The sequence below is a fragment of the Petaurus breviceps genome, unplaced genomic scaffold (assembly GCF_028583685.1).
Source record: "Petaurus breviceps papuanus isolate PSGF00001 unplaced genomic scaffold, PetGlider_PUasm1.0 38, whole genome shotgun sequence".
In the NCBI taxonomy this organism is placed as follows: Eukaryota; Metazoa; Chordata; class Mammalia; order Diprotodontia; family Petauridae; genus Petaurus; species Petaurus breviceps.
This window is the reverse complement of record NW_027186304.1, coordinates 20,177,333-20,193,927: the sequence shown is the minus strand read 5'-3', so window position 1 is coordinate 20,193,927 and position 16,595 is coordinate 20,177,333. Positions and strand designations below refer to the sequence as shown.

The 16,595-nt window shown below is 40.7% G+C and overlaps 1 protein-coding gene across 2 annotated transcripts in view; it reads right to left on the bottom strand.

Moving 5' to 3' along the window:
• MPPE1 (metallophosphoesterase 1) overlaps positions 1 to 9,873 on the bottom strand; it is a 21,432-nt gene extending 11,559 nt beyond the window's left edge. Inside the window, exons 1-3 of one of the 2 annotated variants that reach the window (XM_069099624.1) lie at positions 8,806 to 9,873; positions 7,375 to 7,500; positions 720 to 1,119 (exon numbers count right to left, since the gene is read on the bottom strand). In XM_069099624.1, coding sequence (XP_068955725.1) covers positions 720 to 1,003 — 284 coding nt within the window. In that variant the 5' untranslated portion in view covers positions 1,004 to 1,119; positions 7,375 to 7,500; positions 8,806 to 9,873. The remainder of the gene's footprint in view (positions 1 to 719; positions 1,120 to 7,374; positions 7,501 to 8,805) is intronic. The other variant, XM_069099623.1, reaches the window with a different exon arrangement.
• Positions 9,874 to 16,595: the final 6,722 nt, after the last annotated feature.

Genomic DNA, 16,595 nt, shown 5'->3' with positions numbered 1-16,595 from the left:
TGTTCGGTTCTCTCACTTCTCCTTACTCTCATCTTCCTTTCTGCCTTCACTCTCCCCAAATATACTCTCCACTCAATAAGAGGCATCAACCACAAAGTAAACCCATCATGAGGAAAGAAAACATAAAGATCCAAGATAAAACAGAAGGAAAATGTGATAGTCTCCATGTGGTACAGGACTAGCAGATCTGGTTCTGGCAAAAAGCACAGATAATTGAAAGGGAAAAAGCCATACCTGCTGACATGATAGTTGAGGCCTCCTCCTAACCCTCATCCCCTCACATCATCACCACCACCCCTTTGGAAAAAGTATTAACAGACAGATGCATCTGAGAAGCTTCCTCCAGTCCTGGCCCTCGTGAGTTTGGAGACTTCCAATAGCAGTTCTCTTCAGATACATCTCTTACCCAACTAAGAGCAAAATACAAGCATACTCAGGATACAAGAAAAGAGATAGATCATGACGGAGCACCCTCAGGAATGGTGTTGCTTGTTTGCCTGCCAGTCGACTCACCCAGAAACCTGAACCTATGGAATAATTGGTGTAATTGTGTCTTTTATCCCTGATGTCTAGCTTTTGGAAGGAAGTCTGAGGAGTTCCCTAAAGCCAGAGATGTTTGGCCAGATTGCTGAGAGGGGCTGGGGGGTGATGACTCTTAGCTGTGCTACATCCTTAAAACTATAGAATTTCAAAAGGGTTTTCTGAATTTTTGTTCCTACCGTCGTAATTTGTCCAACCAGTGTCCATTTATTTCCCCAAGCAAATGGGTATCAGCTAAAAATATAACCTTCAGCACAGGTTCACGAGTTTGTTGTTTGCTTCCAGAAGCTGTAGTCTTCACTTCTGGCCAGTGACATTGAAAGATCACTAAATAATAAATTATATATTCACAAAACATTATCAGAGCAAAGACAAGAAATCCACATTTCAGAAAGAACCAGCTCTTCCTCTTAAAATGAAGAAAATTCAAAGTTCTAGATAGGTTTAGTCTATGTTTAGTCATTTCTTCTGTGCAAAGGAATATGCCTCAGTGACCAAGGACCAAATCCATTTAAAATTATCCTTAGGAAAATATGGGTATCCTGGCTGAGATATCGTATCCAGATCTGCGCAGAACACCTAAAAGAATCAGAAGAAAGGAATTTTAGACCCAGCAATACATGTTTCCTTTTACTTAGTTAAGTGCAATGGGTTTTTTTAAGAACAGAAAAATAAAATATTAACAACCATTACCCTGTTTTTTACTTTACTGTGAGGCCAGATTACTGGCAAGGAAAACTGGTTTTCTGTTTCTACCTATGCAACAATACGGCTCTCCTAGGAGAGCTGCAGACTGTTCCTATATAAACTTGAAAATGTGGCCCATACCCACAAATGTCATACCAAATAACCATGTCGGAAGACTGAAGCAAATGCCTCTGCAGCAATGAAAAATTCTTAGAACCGCTTAAAGTGGGCAGGACGCCATAACCCTCAGTTTCAGAGCATCCAGCCCAGGCTTTACCTTAAGTATTATCTTTACCATTTACTTGAAAACCATTAACTTAGATTCTTCCTTAAAACCATTTCATGATCCCTTTTCCTCCAAAGGCTTTCACTGTCTGAAGTAATTTTGGCTTTTCTGAATACGAGGTGTCATATCAATAAAAGTGAAGGGTGCAATTCTACAGCCTAACATTATCGCTGGTGTAGCTGTGATTATTTTATGGAGAGTCACAAGCTATAAAGTTTCAGGGCCTCAACTGCCCCAAATGAGAAGTGTCTCTGGAAATGTGGAAACACAGAAACTCCTGCTGCTGCTTTATGTAAACAGGGATCTCCTTTCTCAGTGCCATGTAATTAATGAGCCATAATACATATGGCACGTCCCCTCTCAGGGGGTACAGGAGACAGTGAAGAACCAAAGGGGAAAGTCATAAGAGGCTTCTGTAGGCATTCTGGCATGACTCTTTGGCAATCTACAAACACCTTCATTAGAGTGATAACTTTAAATTTCTTTCCCAGAGCATGAACTAATAAATTAGGTTTTAACTGTGTCTGTAGGGAAGTCAGATGCACGTGTCATCTGGAATAAAACACCAGTCCTAGATTCATAGCCAGAAATTCCACAATATCTTTGGTGATACAAACAAAACAAATGCCAGATCATCTGGCAGAACTTGGTTAAGGCTTCCTTTGGTCCATTACATCCTTCTAACATGGCATCCAGATCACCCCATGGTCTCTCTCTAATCCTGGGCTGGTCTGATATAAAATTTAACATAGAAGTACAATTAGCTCCTGACAAATATAATCGATGACTGATAGAAATTTCTTGTTACTTATAAATCAAGGTCAAGAAAAATAGCTTTTCTATTGTCTTCTACTGCATGTAGAAACAAATTTTAGTCTAATAGCATGAATCTAAATGACCAGAGGTATGAATGCTGTGACTATTCAATGTAAGAACACTAGGAACAGAAAAGGATGGGTCTTCAAGCTACACACAGTTTATTGAAAATGTTCCCTAAGAACAAATTTCCTTCTTTTTTTCTTATTTCTCCATTGAGAATCTTTTGACTTTAATCTTTCCCCCAAAGGCCTGGAAACTATTTGAAATTCTGCAAAGAACAGGATTAAAAAAGAAGGTCCCTAGAACCTTCTGTTTTGCAAGGAACAGAGAGTCTGAAGCTTCTGGTGCTATTTGGCCTACAGTGGCTTGCATCTCAACCCTTATAACTTTAGAACCTCCAGTCTTTCTCAAGGTCATCAGAAAGATAGCAAAACATACAACTTCACTGTATTTGGGGAAAATGTCTTCAAAGACTTGGTTGTGATCATCAGATCATAAGATTATAGGATTAGAATTGGAAGGGAGAAATTATCTAATACCCTCCCCTCATTTTAAATTTGAGGAAACCGAAGCACAGAGAAGTGAAGGAACTTGGACATTAAATCTACCCCAGTTCAGTCAGCCCTCCCTTTTACATTAGCCCCACCCCACCATCCCCAATACCAAAACAGACCTCAGGTTCAGAAACCACTACTTCTGAGTGACAGAACTATAACTGAGGAGGGGAATAAGCTGAAAGTAAGGCAGTCTCCCCAGGTACTACTCTAAATTGAAGTACAGATATGAAAAGGGACATATAGTCTGCCATATCTACCATAAGACAGTTGAACCAAAAAGTAGGGATATATTTTACTTACACACACACACACACACACACACACACACAGGCTTCAGTTTCTGGTCTAACACTGCCCTACGCACAAAAAACTATGAATAGTACCCCTGATAAGTATCTGGAAGGAAAAATAAATAAAAAAATCAGAAAACCCTGATCATTCCCAAAAATTTCTGGGTTCTATCAAAACAAATTACAGATGAGAGAGCTGGGGAATGAAGCTCCAGAAGAAGCTAGATAAAGTAGCCCTAGCAAGATTTTTAAATGTCACTCTCCACAGATCCCCCAGAGGCTTTGACCCTTCAACTATAACATATACAACTATACTTATCACAAAGTAAATACCAAGAACAGACTCTTCTGACATTGAAATGCGTGCATTTTTTTAAGACAACAGAAGAAAAACATTGCTTATACGGTATAGAACTGCCACTGGTTAGGTGGTGAAATTTACAGAACAGTTTTTTACATGCATGAGTGGTATAACTGATCATCAGAAAAGCCTGTCATTACATGAAACCGTTTTCTGGGATTAACGTGACTCTAAAAAACTAACCCAACTTAACCTCTCTCAGCCTCAGTTTCCACATCTTTAAAATAGAGATATCTGCCAATTCCATTTCCTTAAACAGCTTCTAAGAACTAATCTAACACATTTCCCTGAAAGACTGAATACAGTTTGCATTTGATAGCATTTGTCCAACTCCTTGCCACCTCCCCCCTACCAATCTATAATCATCATTCCAAGTGGAGGATGCTTGGCATTCCCTCTGTAAAAAGAGGAAAACGTGGAAATTAGTTCTTTTTAGAGAACTTTAAATAAGAACAGGAAAGGGGGACATCTGTTATTCCTTGTCCTCCCAGGCAAGAATGAAACTGAGAAAGCCTTGGCTGCATGGTGTACTCCCACCCTGTAACACTATTCATTTCAATGAAACCAATACATAAAACAATGTCATCCCTACCTGTAATGCCAAGCAAAGGCAACTTCCAAGGTTCAGAATACCAGCATAGTAACTCTCCATTTTATTCAGTGACAAATTAAGGCAAAACATTCACAGAACAGAGAAAATAAAAATACAGCATTCACCAAGTGTCATTCAATAATCTCCAAGCACTACTCCACCCCTGGACAGTGCAGTCATTTGGTCAATCACAAAGTCTCTCTTCTCAAATGGAGATTAAGATTACTTTCCAATTACTTTCCAATATGATTACTTTCTAATACTTTCCAATTAAGATTACTTTCCAAAGTATATTCATTTGGTCAATCACAGAGCACAAAAAAGTCAAGTTTCCCACCCCTGCATCACAACTGAATTACAATTATCTTCAGTTAATGCCAAGCACCTTCTCAAAAGGGGCAGTGGAGAGCACCAAGGCCATCTACCCCTGAGCTACAGCAAGGTTATGATATCATCACAGCATTTAATACCCAAAGAGAGGTCTTTTCTTCATCTAGACAGGAGACAAGTTCTCAGCAATCTCTGTTCCTGGGGAGACAAAGCTTAACAAAGCCACAATATACATTGCCAGTGTCCTCATCAGTTCACTCTCTGCCTGCAGAACAGTTTCAGGACCCCTGAAAATATCAGCAAGACCCTCTTCCAGGATTTCTGTAAACATACAATAAGAAAATCCTTCTTCAGGGCTTCGGAACCAACAGCAATGTTTCAGGGCCTCTGCAACAGCAGCACTGTCCTTTACCAGCGGACGAATCTGGCCAAACAACATCAAAACAAACAGACAAAATACTGGCATACAGCCATGTCTCCTCAGTCCGTGGCAGCTCTCAATAGTCCTGGGCAGCTCCAACTGGCCCTCAGCAATCCTCTCTCTCTCTCTGTCTCTCTCTCTCTCTCTGTCTGTCTCTGTCTGTCTCTCTCTCTCTCTCTGTCTCTCTCTCTGTGTCTGTCTGTCTCTCTCTCTCTGTCTCTCTCCTTCCAAAAGTTCTTCTGCCTGTCTCTCCTTGGGCCTTCTCTCTACTTGTGCCTCTCTCTACTTGTGCCTCTCTCTAATCAGTGGACCCAAATATCAAAGACCTCTTTGAGATGCGACTTTTCCTCAGGTTAGCTCCTGAGTTCTTTTGAAACGGGTTACACTTATAACGATGTTGTTTGAGTTCCGACACCAACAGGCTCTGTCCTGAGACTTAGTTGTTCAGAACCAAAATGTCTGACTCAGCACTCAGGTATCTTCGGGTGGTCAGCTCTAAAGTGACTGAGGATTGCAGCTTTGGCTTTGAAGTTTGCTCTCAATTTTATCCTTTTATGACTGTGACTTCATTAGCAGATACCTGAGGTCTTACCTAAGACTTTAGTCTCCTAGATAACAAATCCTTATCAAATTATGCTGTGTTACTTCCAGGATACAACAGACTAAGGCAATGATAAGAAAACTTGAGTTCTCTTCCTTTGTCTCCTTGTCCTGAGAATCAATAAATGGAGTTCATCGTTCTTCCCTGAACTACCCACATGGCCTGGTCATTTCTTATTCACGTCTCTGGATCATGCTAAGTGCTGGACACAGAGCAGCCCACAACACCAGCTCCTCCCAGTTCAGCCCTCTCTGAGTCCATCCCACAAGTGGGATTCACAAGCTCTGGGTTTCGACACTCAGCCCAAAAACCAAGCCAATACAGGGGGATCTTTAAATTCCATTACTATTACACTACCTCATGACTAGTGACTGGTTCAAATTGAACATCTAAAATTACTTTCTATCCTGGGCAAAGTGCTAATCAAACATGGAGGGGAAAACTGCTGCCACATTTTGGGCCACAGAGTCTATAGGAATCTACCAAAACAAATTCATTATGGAATAGAACAGAATTATGCCACCTTTAGACTTTCCTCTCTGAACAGAATACAAAGAAGGAAATACATACTTTTTTGGTTGCAGCCTTATCTGACCTTAAGCAACTATACACAAAACACCTAATAAACATTAAATTCTCTCTGGATTTTTACATTATTCCAAATTCTCTTCATCTATGTTTCATGCAAAATTATTTCATAAACACAGCCATGTGCTTACATAGTCCATATTATTTTCATCTTAATAACTATCTTGGTAATCTGTCCTTAGGAACAAACAGAGATAATAAACCTACAGATTTATTGACTTATATCAGGGCCAATAAATTATAGTAAGGAAGAACCCTGTGACCTCTTGAAACTGGGTGAAATGTCCTGATGGCATAGAAAGGAACCCTGGAATTTGTTGTCATTACTTGGCTTCCTGTGGGCACCATTCTCCAAGTGTCGCTCTTTATGTCCTTTCATATCTAAAGCTGCTAAAATTCTAGAATCTGAGTGTGTAATATTTAATGGAAAGTATATGTAGAACCTAGATGGGATTGCATGCCACCATGAGGGGGTGGGGGAGGGAGAAAATTTGGAACTCAAAAACTTGTAGAACTGAATGTTGTAAACTGATAGTAAATACATTTTTTTTAAATCTGAGTCTGAAGGGACTCAGCAGGTTATTAAGACCACTTTGTATAAGAACAGACATCCAGAAATCCCCTTCATAACATTCTAAGAGATGGTCATTCGCATTCTACTAAAGACCATCAATGACAGGGAAATCAATTACCTCTCAGAGGCAGTGGAATCTACTTTTCAATGTCTCTAGCTGGACATCTCCCCTTATATTTGCCTAAACATGTGTCTACAATTTCCACCCATTGCTCCTCAATCTACTTTCTAGATCAGGTGGAATAAGTGTCCTCTCTTCGGCATGAGAAGCCTTAAATCCTTTCAAGTAAGTTCTCATGTCACCCTGAGTCTCTTCTCAAGGCTAAATCCCTCCTGTTCTTTCAAGAACTTATTACAGTCCCTTCAGCAGCTTGGTCACCCTCCTCTGAATGCACGTCAGCTTACCCAGGTCCTTCCTAAAACATAAGCTCCCCAAACTTGTTCTTTCACCTCCCTCACTGCAACCACCATACCTCCTTTTAATCTAGCCTGATACTGTATTAGCCTCATTAAATGTGGTTCTTACATCACCTTTTCCTGACTTTCCTGATTCAGGTTAAATTGTATATTCTATAGATTAAAAGGCCAATGGTTGATTATCCACACTACTGAGATTAATTGAAGCTATTGCCCTCTACCACCATTAGCTTTACAGGTTAATAGAAGGAAAAATAATGAAATGTCTGCTCTTCACTGTGCCAAGTGACATAAGTTTCAGTTTTACTCACGGTTTACAACAATATGGCACTGAATCTGAAGTCACAAAGACCTGGGTTTGAATCTTGCTTCAAATACATACTAGCTGTGCGACCCTCGACAGGTCACTTAACTTCTCTCGGCCTCAGCATCCTCATCTGTAAAACAGAGATAATAATATCTGTAGTACCTATATCACAGAATTGCAGTAAGGAGAAGATGAAATACTGTTAGTGCTTCGCAAAACTAAAATTTAGTACTATATGTCGCTCACTTTTATTAGCTATATCTGAGGACAAATATGACAATCTACCCATTTCACACCCCATCCCCAAATATAAACTGTTTGTTTAAAATGAGCAATAATAAATGCTTCCAAGAGAATACAGTATTTATCCATCCCAGCCCATTAGATTGAAAATTAGTAGGTAAGTCAGAATACAGTGTACGTGCTTATTTGTATGTTTTATATATGTATATATGTACACACACATTCATACACCTTCTGTAAATGAATGATACATTTTAAAATCACTCTTGGTTTTCCAAATTTCCTTTTTTTTTTTTTTGCTGAGTTTGGAGAATGAGAGCAAAATTAATAAAACACAGAAATTGTACATGAAATTTAACTTACTTGTGAAAATTATTTAAATAAACCTTAAAATTGAAAGGCCTCAGTGGATCTCAGACAAACTGTTCTTATTTCTTAAAATAGGATTTTTTTTGCTTTTTGGAGGGAAAATGGGGTTAAGTGACTTGCCCAAGGTCACACAGCTAGTAAGTGTTAAGTGTCTGAGGCTGGATTTGAAATCAGATCCTTAGGACTTCAGGGTGGGTGCTCTATGCACTGCACCACTTAGCTGCCCCTTAAAAATATTTTTTAACTTACTAAACTTATTAGTTTAGTATAAGAGGTTAATATTCATAACTGGAAATAGAATATCAATTTACTAGCAATATTTCAAAATTATAAATAGAAAATGATCATTTTAGATTCTCCATTTCTATCTCTTCCCCAACTCCCACCAAAAAAAAAAAAACAGCTAGGCAACCACAGTAAAATTTTTACTCTTTTCCCTTTAATCTACCTGTTTTCTGACAGCTCTTTAATCTACCAGGACAGAGGAAATATAAGCCTGCAATTATTTTATACATCAAACTCTTGTAAGATTTTTGCACACACAAAAACTTTAGATCTAAACTAGTTTGCCTTTCTTTTACTAACAACTAACTAGCAACTAAGATTTGAATTTTATACTTCACTACCAGAATAAAACTAACACAGTTTATACCACTAGGTCATGATGTACAGGGCTTTACAAACCAAGACAATTTTAACATGGTAACACAAAGCTATCTGACTTAGATTTAGTCTATTTTCTGTTATATATCACAAGTTGGAACTTTATTCCAACAAAGCCTTAAATTTTAGATTTTAGATAGGTTTTTGAATTCTAACAAACCTTTGACTTGATTTTAGCCAGTCTTTCAGTAAAACTGCTTTTCTCCCAATATACAAATGAGTAAATTAAACATAACAGAATATAAAGAAATGCCTTAGTACAGACAGCAGCTATACTGTTAAAAATATACAGTCAAGTTTAAGGCGAAGAAATATTGATCATGGACATAGAACTTAAAAGGCAAAATCCTTTCACATCCCTCCTTAAGAGAGACCGAGGTGGGCACTAGAAAGACACCTAGCCTTGGAGTCTGAAAAATCGAGATTCAAGTCCGGTGTTAAATACAAGCGGATTATCTGACTCTGGGCAGGTCTTACTTAGATCAGCAGGCGCTGACCAGCATGGAGAGAGCAAATTCCCTCCAAGAGTTTCTACAGCAATGAATTTATAAGTTCAACCCCCCATTTTAACACCATCATTATTTCTTTTTCTAAATCCGGCAAGAAGACAAATTCTGCTAAATGAGTCTGTGTGGTTTTGTTTGCTGGATTTTCTGCTTTGTGTGTTTTGGGTTTTTGTTTTTGTTTTTGTTTTTTTTAAAGCGATTGACACCAAAACATCCGTAAATAAATGCATTTGAGACCCAGGCAAGATTAAATTTTTAAAAAGCAACTATGAGAAATGCCCTCTGCTTCCCAATTGTATTAAAACAAATAAAGAAATCAGAGGTCTACACTTGGCGTTCCTTTTTTTTACGTGCTTACAAGATCGTGCAGACCTTTCCCCTCTTCCTTAATCCTTAGCAATGGCCCTCCGAGAGACAAGGTTGGGGGCAGGGGTACTGGGTAGGAGAGGGGACGGATATTTCTAAGATTCCTTAATATGACAGAAGGTAAACGCAACATAAAGTCAGAAGGAAGAAGCAGAGCGCAAGGTCAGCTTGAAGATTAAGAGAAAGCCCCTACAAGACCCCGAAGGAAGCGCGGCGGCAGCAGGAACGGGCGGCTCCGGCCCGGGTTCGCTCGGCGCAGACCGAGGCGTGAGTTTCCGGATGACGGTGCAGACCAGCAACAACCAAATGATCAATTACAAAGGCACTCGAGAAGCGAAGCCTGCTCATCTCCGGCCTTCCGCACAACTCTCCATCCCATTGGCAGGCTGGGAGCTGAGGTCGACGCTGACTGGGCGCTTCGTTTTCTGCAGACGCTGACTGGGCGGGCTTGCCGGACTCTGATTGGCTGCCGGCGGAGGGCCGGGCCGCCGAGCTGTGCAGGTAGTGCTGCCGCTGAAACTAGCAAGCCCTTTGGGCGGCGGCGCAGCGCGCGATGGCACCTTGGTCTCACCTCCTACAAAACTGCCGGTTAACCAGCTTCCTAGTGCCTGGTCTCCTCCGCAGGAGGACCAGATCCATTCGTCCGCTCGTTTAACCAGCGCTTATTAAAGGTCTGGTACGAGCTTTAGACTGGAGGATACAGAGAGATAGAAGACGAAGGTCTCTGTCCTTAAATTTACAAGCTAGGGCTTAAAGTACATCATATGATTTCAGTTTGTAGCATAATCGTTTGTCCTATTTTCCCTTTAAAAATTTAGGATTAATGTAGAATTGTGTTAAAATCACACAGGGAGTTTCTTGGGGAATTTCGCCAAATTTTAAACAAGCTGATCGAGGTCGAGTCCCCAAAATACCCAAACTGATCTGTGATCTCACGCATGGGGATGTTCCCTCCAGTGATGCAGGTTTGCGATCCATCTATGGTTGTTGCCTCCTCCGGGAAAGCCAATTCCGTGGCAGAGGAGGGAGCCGAGGAGATTTCTACTTTACACCAAAACGACATTTGGAGGTGAGGAAGTGGATTCAAAACCTGCCTCTGTCATTTGTTAACCCTGTGGCTCTGAAACAAGTCATTTAACCTCATGGGTATTAGTTTACTCATCTGTAAAAGATGAAGGTTGGACTAGGTAACCTCTAAATCCATCTCTAAATCTGCATGGTTCAATACAGCAATCCTCCCACAAATTCAATGCAAAGAATTCATTAAACACAATAAAGGCTTTTCAAGGAAGCAAAGGGGTCATCCAAGGAATTTATCTTCTAGTCACATGATGTCTTATTTTTTTTACAGATGAGGAAACTGAGGCAAACAGGGTCAAATGACTTGTCCAGGGTCACACAGCTAGTAAGTGTCTGAGGCCAGATTTGAACTCAGGAAGATGAGTCTCCCTGATAGTAGGCCCAGTCCTCTATCCACTGCACCACCAAGCTGTCCCAATGGTCACACAGTATCAAGTTAATATCAAAGGTAGAGGGGCGGCCAGGTAGCACAGCGAGTAAGAGCACTGGCTCCAGTGTTGAGAAGACCTGAAGATCGAATCCCGGGCTCAGACACTTAGCACCACACCCAGAAATAACTGGCCGTGTAATCTTGAGCAAGTTTACTTAACCCCGATTGCTTAAAAAAAAAAAAAATATCAAAGGTAGAGCTAGAGTCTGGGCCTTTTGGACTTCAAGGCCAGTGCTCTCTCCACCATATCATCCTGTTTCCATTGAACTACCAGAGTTTATTTGGCCACACTATTCAACCACTGGATACAAAGGTTATATCCAATTTTCCCCTATTATAAATAAATTTGCTATAAATATTTTTGTACAGATAGAGACAATATAGAGGAAAGAACACTAAACTTGATCTCACATAAACCACTTACTAGAATTATCATTTTACCATTCTAAACCTCTGTTTCCTCAAAATATGTACTTGTTTTACATTTAAATCAACAACTTAATACAGTGTCCTTCAGAGTAGTCAATGTTCAATTTTATCTTTAAAAATAATTTTTGGGGCAGCTAAGTGGCTCAGTGAATAGAGCACCAGCCCTGAAGTCAGGAGGACCTGAATTCAAATCCAGCCTCAGACACTTGACACACTTACTAGCTGTGTGGCTTTGGGCAAGTCACTTAACCCCAATTGCCTTCCAAAAAGCAAAAAAACAAAAAGCAATAATCATAATTTTCATCCAATCTGAAGGGTATAAGTTTGTACCTCAAAGTTTTATTTGCATTTCTCTTATAATTAGAGGTTTGAGTAAATTTCCAAGTGACTATTGTTTGTCAAATTGGATATTTAAAAATGTTTATGTCCTTTAAAAAGTATTCATATTCTTTGAACATTTAATGATTGTGGACTACATACTTGTCTTTTAAATCCAGTACCACACAGTTTGGGTACTGTTTGTTGGGCATGAATATCCCCTCAATATACCAAAACATCTGAGCATAGTGTCTACACCAAATCTCTCTCTCTCACACACACACACACATGCACACACACACACACACACACCCTGAGTTTGACATGGGGCCAGTAGGCTGTCTAAGGAAGAGTGAACTAGCCAAGGTCAGAGATGGAATTGAAGCTTCCATGTATATCATACTAGGTATCAGGACAGTGAGTTGGCACTTCGCTGCCAACCTGGGAAAGAAAGACTCAGTCTCTGAAACAAAAAATTTCCAAAATTAACTAATTATACTATGACATTTAAAAAGGCTCTAGAGGGGCAGCTAGGTGGCACAGTGAATCAGGGAATCTCAATTAATGAGATAATGAGTATTAAAATGAGGGTCTAGACCTGAACTTTGATTATGTCATTTACTTCTAAGTTAGCCCCAGCATTGGTCAATCTATTTAAAAAATTTATCCCCACCCAAACTTGAGTAGAGCACAATGGCTGCCCCACCTGGGTCGGGTCTGGATAGAGGAGAAGATTAGTTCAACCTTCAGAGAATAAGGTCTTGAAATGAGGATCGATTTGAATCTCCCCAAATCATTGGCTAATAATCATTTTTCTCACTATCTCCCTCTATAAAATCTTATTCCCCTTCAAAATTTCCTAATTTAAGTATAGGGTGCCATTATTTTTCTAGGCTACAGATCTCACAACCTTGGAGTCATTCTCAATTCTTCCTTCCCCCTTTTCCCCATACCCAATCAACGACAACTCTTATTGATTCTATCTCCACAATAGCTCTTACATACTTTCCATTTCTCTCAACTTATACTGCAGGCCTTCAGCATGTCTTAAGAAGACCGCTGTAATAACATGGGTATTCCAGGCTCTTCCCTCTTCAATCCATTCTCCACACACCTGCAAAATGATTTTCCTATGGCCTGCTCACCTCCCAATTCAAAGATCTCCAATGCTAAGTCAGTATCTGAGGCTGGATTTGAAGTTGGGTCTTCCTGACTCCGGGTGCAGCACTCAATACATTGCACTTTCAGTTGTCAGGAGTCCAGTCCTTCGGTACATATGCAGTGTGCTCTGCCTGATGCAGTTCCTGAAGAAGATGTTTTGTGAGCCTTTGTAATGTTAATGGAATAAGATCTTCCCTGTCCATGCATAGGCCTATGTGACCACATGTGTTTCCTTTTCCCTTGGAAGAGGAGCCGTGTTCCCAGGTCTAAAGGTATTCAGGTGTTTCAATCACAAATGTCTTGTCACTTTTGCAGCTGTGATACATCCTGAGTCACACAGAGCCCATTGGGGGAGGAACTTGCATAAGGAGGAACTTTCTTACAGGGAGGCTTGCAGGAAGGCTTTAACACATTTTGGTACTAAGCTAATTAGGCACTGAGTCAAGAGGGTTGTGATACCTTCTGGCTCTGATATCTGCTAGTCGAAAACCATATATACTGGGGAGCTGGTATTTTACTTTGGGGGTTTGCTTATGAGAAGGACTGTTTGACTCCCTGGACGGGACTCTGAGTAGCCGTTTGTTAAGACTCCAACTCGCCCACTACTTGGGGGTTTATGCTCTCCCAACCCAGTGGCATATGTAGGTGGTTGTATTACTTTGCTCAGATAGCAGAAGCCCTGTCCGTTGAATATTTGTGCTAATTTCTCTGCTTGTATTTTCTACTTATCTATAATTAAAGTAAGATTGTTGACCCCTTTAAAAGCTGTCTTTCCTTTAGCAAAGCAGATCAAAGAACATGTGCTAGCAGGCCATGCTGGGTATGCTAGGGTACTTACAGCCTGCTGCTAAAGATGCAGAATGGGACATGATGCTCTCCACTTCAGAGCAGGGGGGTTCCATCTGGGTCTGTTTCTTGTCTAAGTACATGGGGATAAAAAACCTTTTGCCTGGCTGCTGAACTGGAACTGAGCATGCATACAAATGGCATTAACTGCTATAATCAGTCTTTCTGTCTTCTTCCTGGTTATGATAGAGGCAATGCTATAAGCCTCCAGGTCAAGAGAAAGAGTAAAAAAAAGTGGCCTACTCTGCCCAACTGGGTTGACATGTTGCCATGAGCATGGTGTTGCTATTTTAATGGCTCTGTTGTGTCTCCTCTCCCTGTCAATGAGTACGGGACACAGCTATCATGGTATGAACTTCAAGGGCTGGAAGAGAAAGCTACCCCAAATTCAAGAAAAGTAGTCCATTCGGTCAATAGCCGAGCCCAGTGAGGAGTGCAGTCCTGAGGAACAAGCTGTGGTCTCAACCCAACAGTGGATGGAGGACCCTATGTGTCCTGTAGCAAGAGAACAAGTTGTTCAACAACTATGCTGCATTCTAAGTGAACCTGTGTAATGGAAATGCAAATTTAAAGATCTTCCCTGCCCCTAGGCCCTTTGATAGGCTGAAGAGACTCTGAGAATCTTCCTTGATTTGATTAATATGTGACGTGACCACATGGAACCTGGGACAGAAGGCTTGGTCTTCAGGAATGCCCACACCTTGATGCTGTGTGACTGGGCAGTGGGTCAAGAGGGTGGTTACATTCTCTGACCCAGGAGAAGGCTATATAATCCCTGATGGGAGGCTTTGCTTTGGGGCTCACTTTGAGATGTGTTATGTGATTTGACCAGATGAGACTCTGGGCAGCCATGGAGAGCACCCCTCCTCCCCTGCCCCGGCTTTGAAAAACCCACATGTTGATGCTTCCCTCTCTGGTAACTGTGATTTGGTATGGATGTAATGGTTGGACAGTTTGGAAGCCTGTCTGCTTGATCTGTTTCTTTGCCTTGTAACTTCTGTCTGTATACTCTGAAGTTCGGGGTGATGACCTTTTCCCCCTGAACTAGGTAAATGATATATGTTTGACTGATTAAAGTAAGCTTGTTAACCCATTTTGAGTTGCTTTCCTTTAGCAAAGCAGATCTAAGAACCTGTGTTGGCAGCCACCCTGGGGATGCTGAGGTGCTTGCTGCTACAACTTTAAGAGGTGAATGCTTTATAGAAACTACTTTAAAGGGAAGAATGTGCCCCTGGTGCTGGGGAAGGCAGGAGGATACTTTGTAACTCTTGCTATATCTTCTCAAGAAATATCTCTTTGTAAAAACTAATTAGTGTTATTTGGTTAAATGATTAATGAAATGTTTCTCAGTGGGTCAATGATTTAAATAAAGAGATAACTAGTGAGTGATATTTGAGAAAACATTGTAATTGAGGGTTATGTCAATGGCATTAAAGAAAGACACCCTAACCCCTCAGCAGTACCCTGAGGCCTATAAAAGGAAAATGTGGCCATCTGTAGACTGGGGGCCTGACTTGACAGTTTGAGTGGAAATTAGGATAAGGACTCCCAGCAACATTATAAAGACTATAAAAATGCCTAACGGTATGTTTAAAACAAGGGAAAATAAAGTTCCATTTCTAAAAATTCTATTTATATGTATCCCCTTAACCCATCAGCTGAGGCTGATGCCTAAGGAATAGAACAGAAAGCATAAGTGTTTTCTGATCCAAAGATAGATCAATAGAACCTTGGTTTGTACCTGAGAAAGACAGTCACCTTCTCCTCTAGCCCTGAAGGAGGGGGCAAGCAAAAATCATCAGAAATGATCAGCAGGGAAAAAAAAAAAAGAAATGATTTTTTCATTTGAAAAAATGGGTACTTGAAATCCTATGTGGAATTACCAAGAAAGGAGCGAAGGATGGGAGAGGAGATCCGATGTTGCTGTTCTTGGCCTCAAAATGAGCAAGAACAGATTTGCAGGAGAGAGAATGTCGAGACACCAAAAGAAAAAGCTTGTAGCAAGACAATGACTGAATCTGTTAGTCAAAAACAACAGTGGTGAAACTCCTGCCTTCTGGCCTCTTCATTCTGGCACTCTCGCTGAGTCTTCACCTCATTACATTTTTAAAAGTCTGTTCACATTTTTATTGGCCATTTTTTTTTCTCAAAAGAAGCCAATTTCTCTAAGATATTCCATGTATATGTATTTCTTTGATGGAGAGAGAGGAGTATTAGCAGTAGGGCACAAGAAAGAGGAGCCCGGAACACAAGCAGAGAAAAAAAGGAAATTCTCTTTCCAATCATCAATATTATCGGATATATAGTATAATAGCTCCTGAAAACTAGGGGCAGCTGTGTGGGGGCGGGGAGGACGAAAAGAAACCTTGTTGTATCTACAACTTGAGGCAACCACATTCTGATAGCAGATCTGATAAATTGAAATTTGAAATAATTTCCCCTTGAGGCAAATGGCCTTGGGGATTTCTCCTTCCCCTTAGTTTCTTTGGAAGCAGATTAAAGAGGCTAGGGGAAATGGGAGTAGAGGGCAGTGACTAAGGAGGTGAGGGGGAGAGAGAAGGGAAGAGAGAGAGAGAGAGAGAGAGAGAGAGAGAGAGAGAGAGAGAGAGAGAGAGAGAGAGAGAGAGAGAGGCGCAGGCAAAAGGCAAAGAGAGCAATAAAAGGGAGAAAGAGGGAGGGATGGAGAGGAGGAAAAAGAGAAGGAAGGACCAAAAGGTAGAGAGGGAGGGAGAAAGGGAAGGAGAAACATAGACAGAGGAAGGGAATGAGGAGAAGTGAGAGATGACAGGATTAAGAGAGACAAAGGCAGGAGGT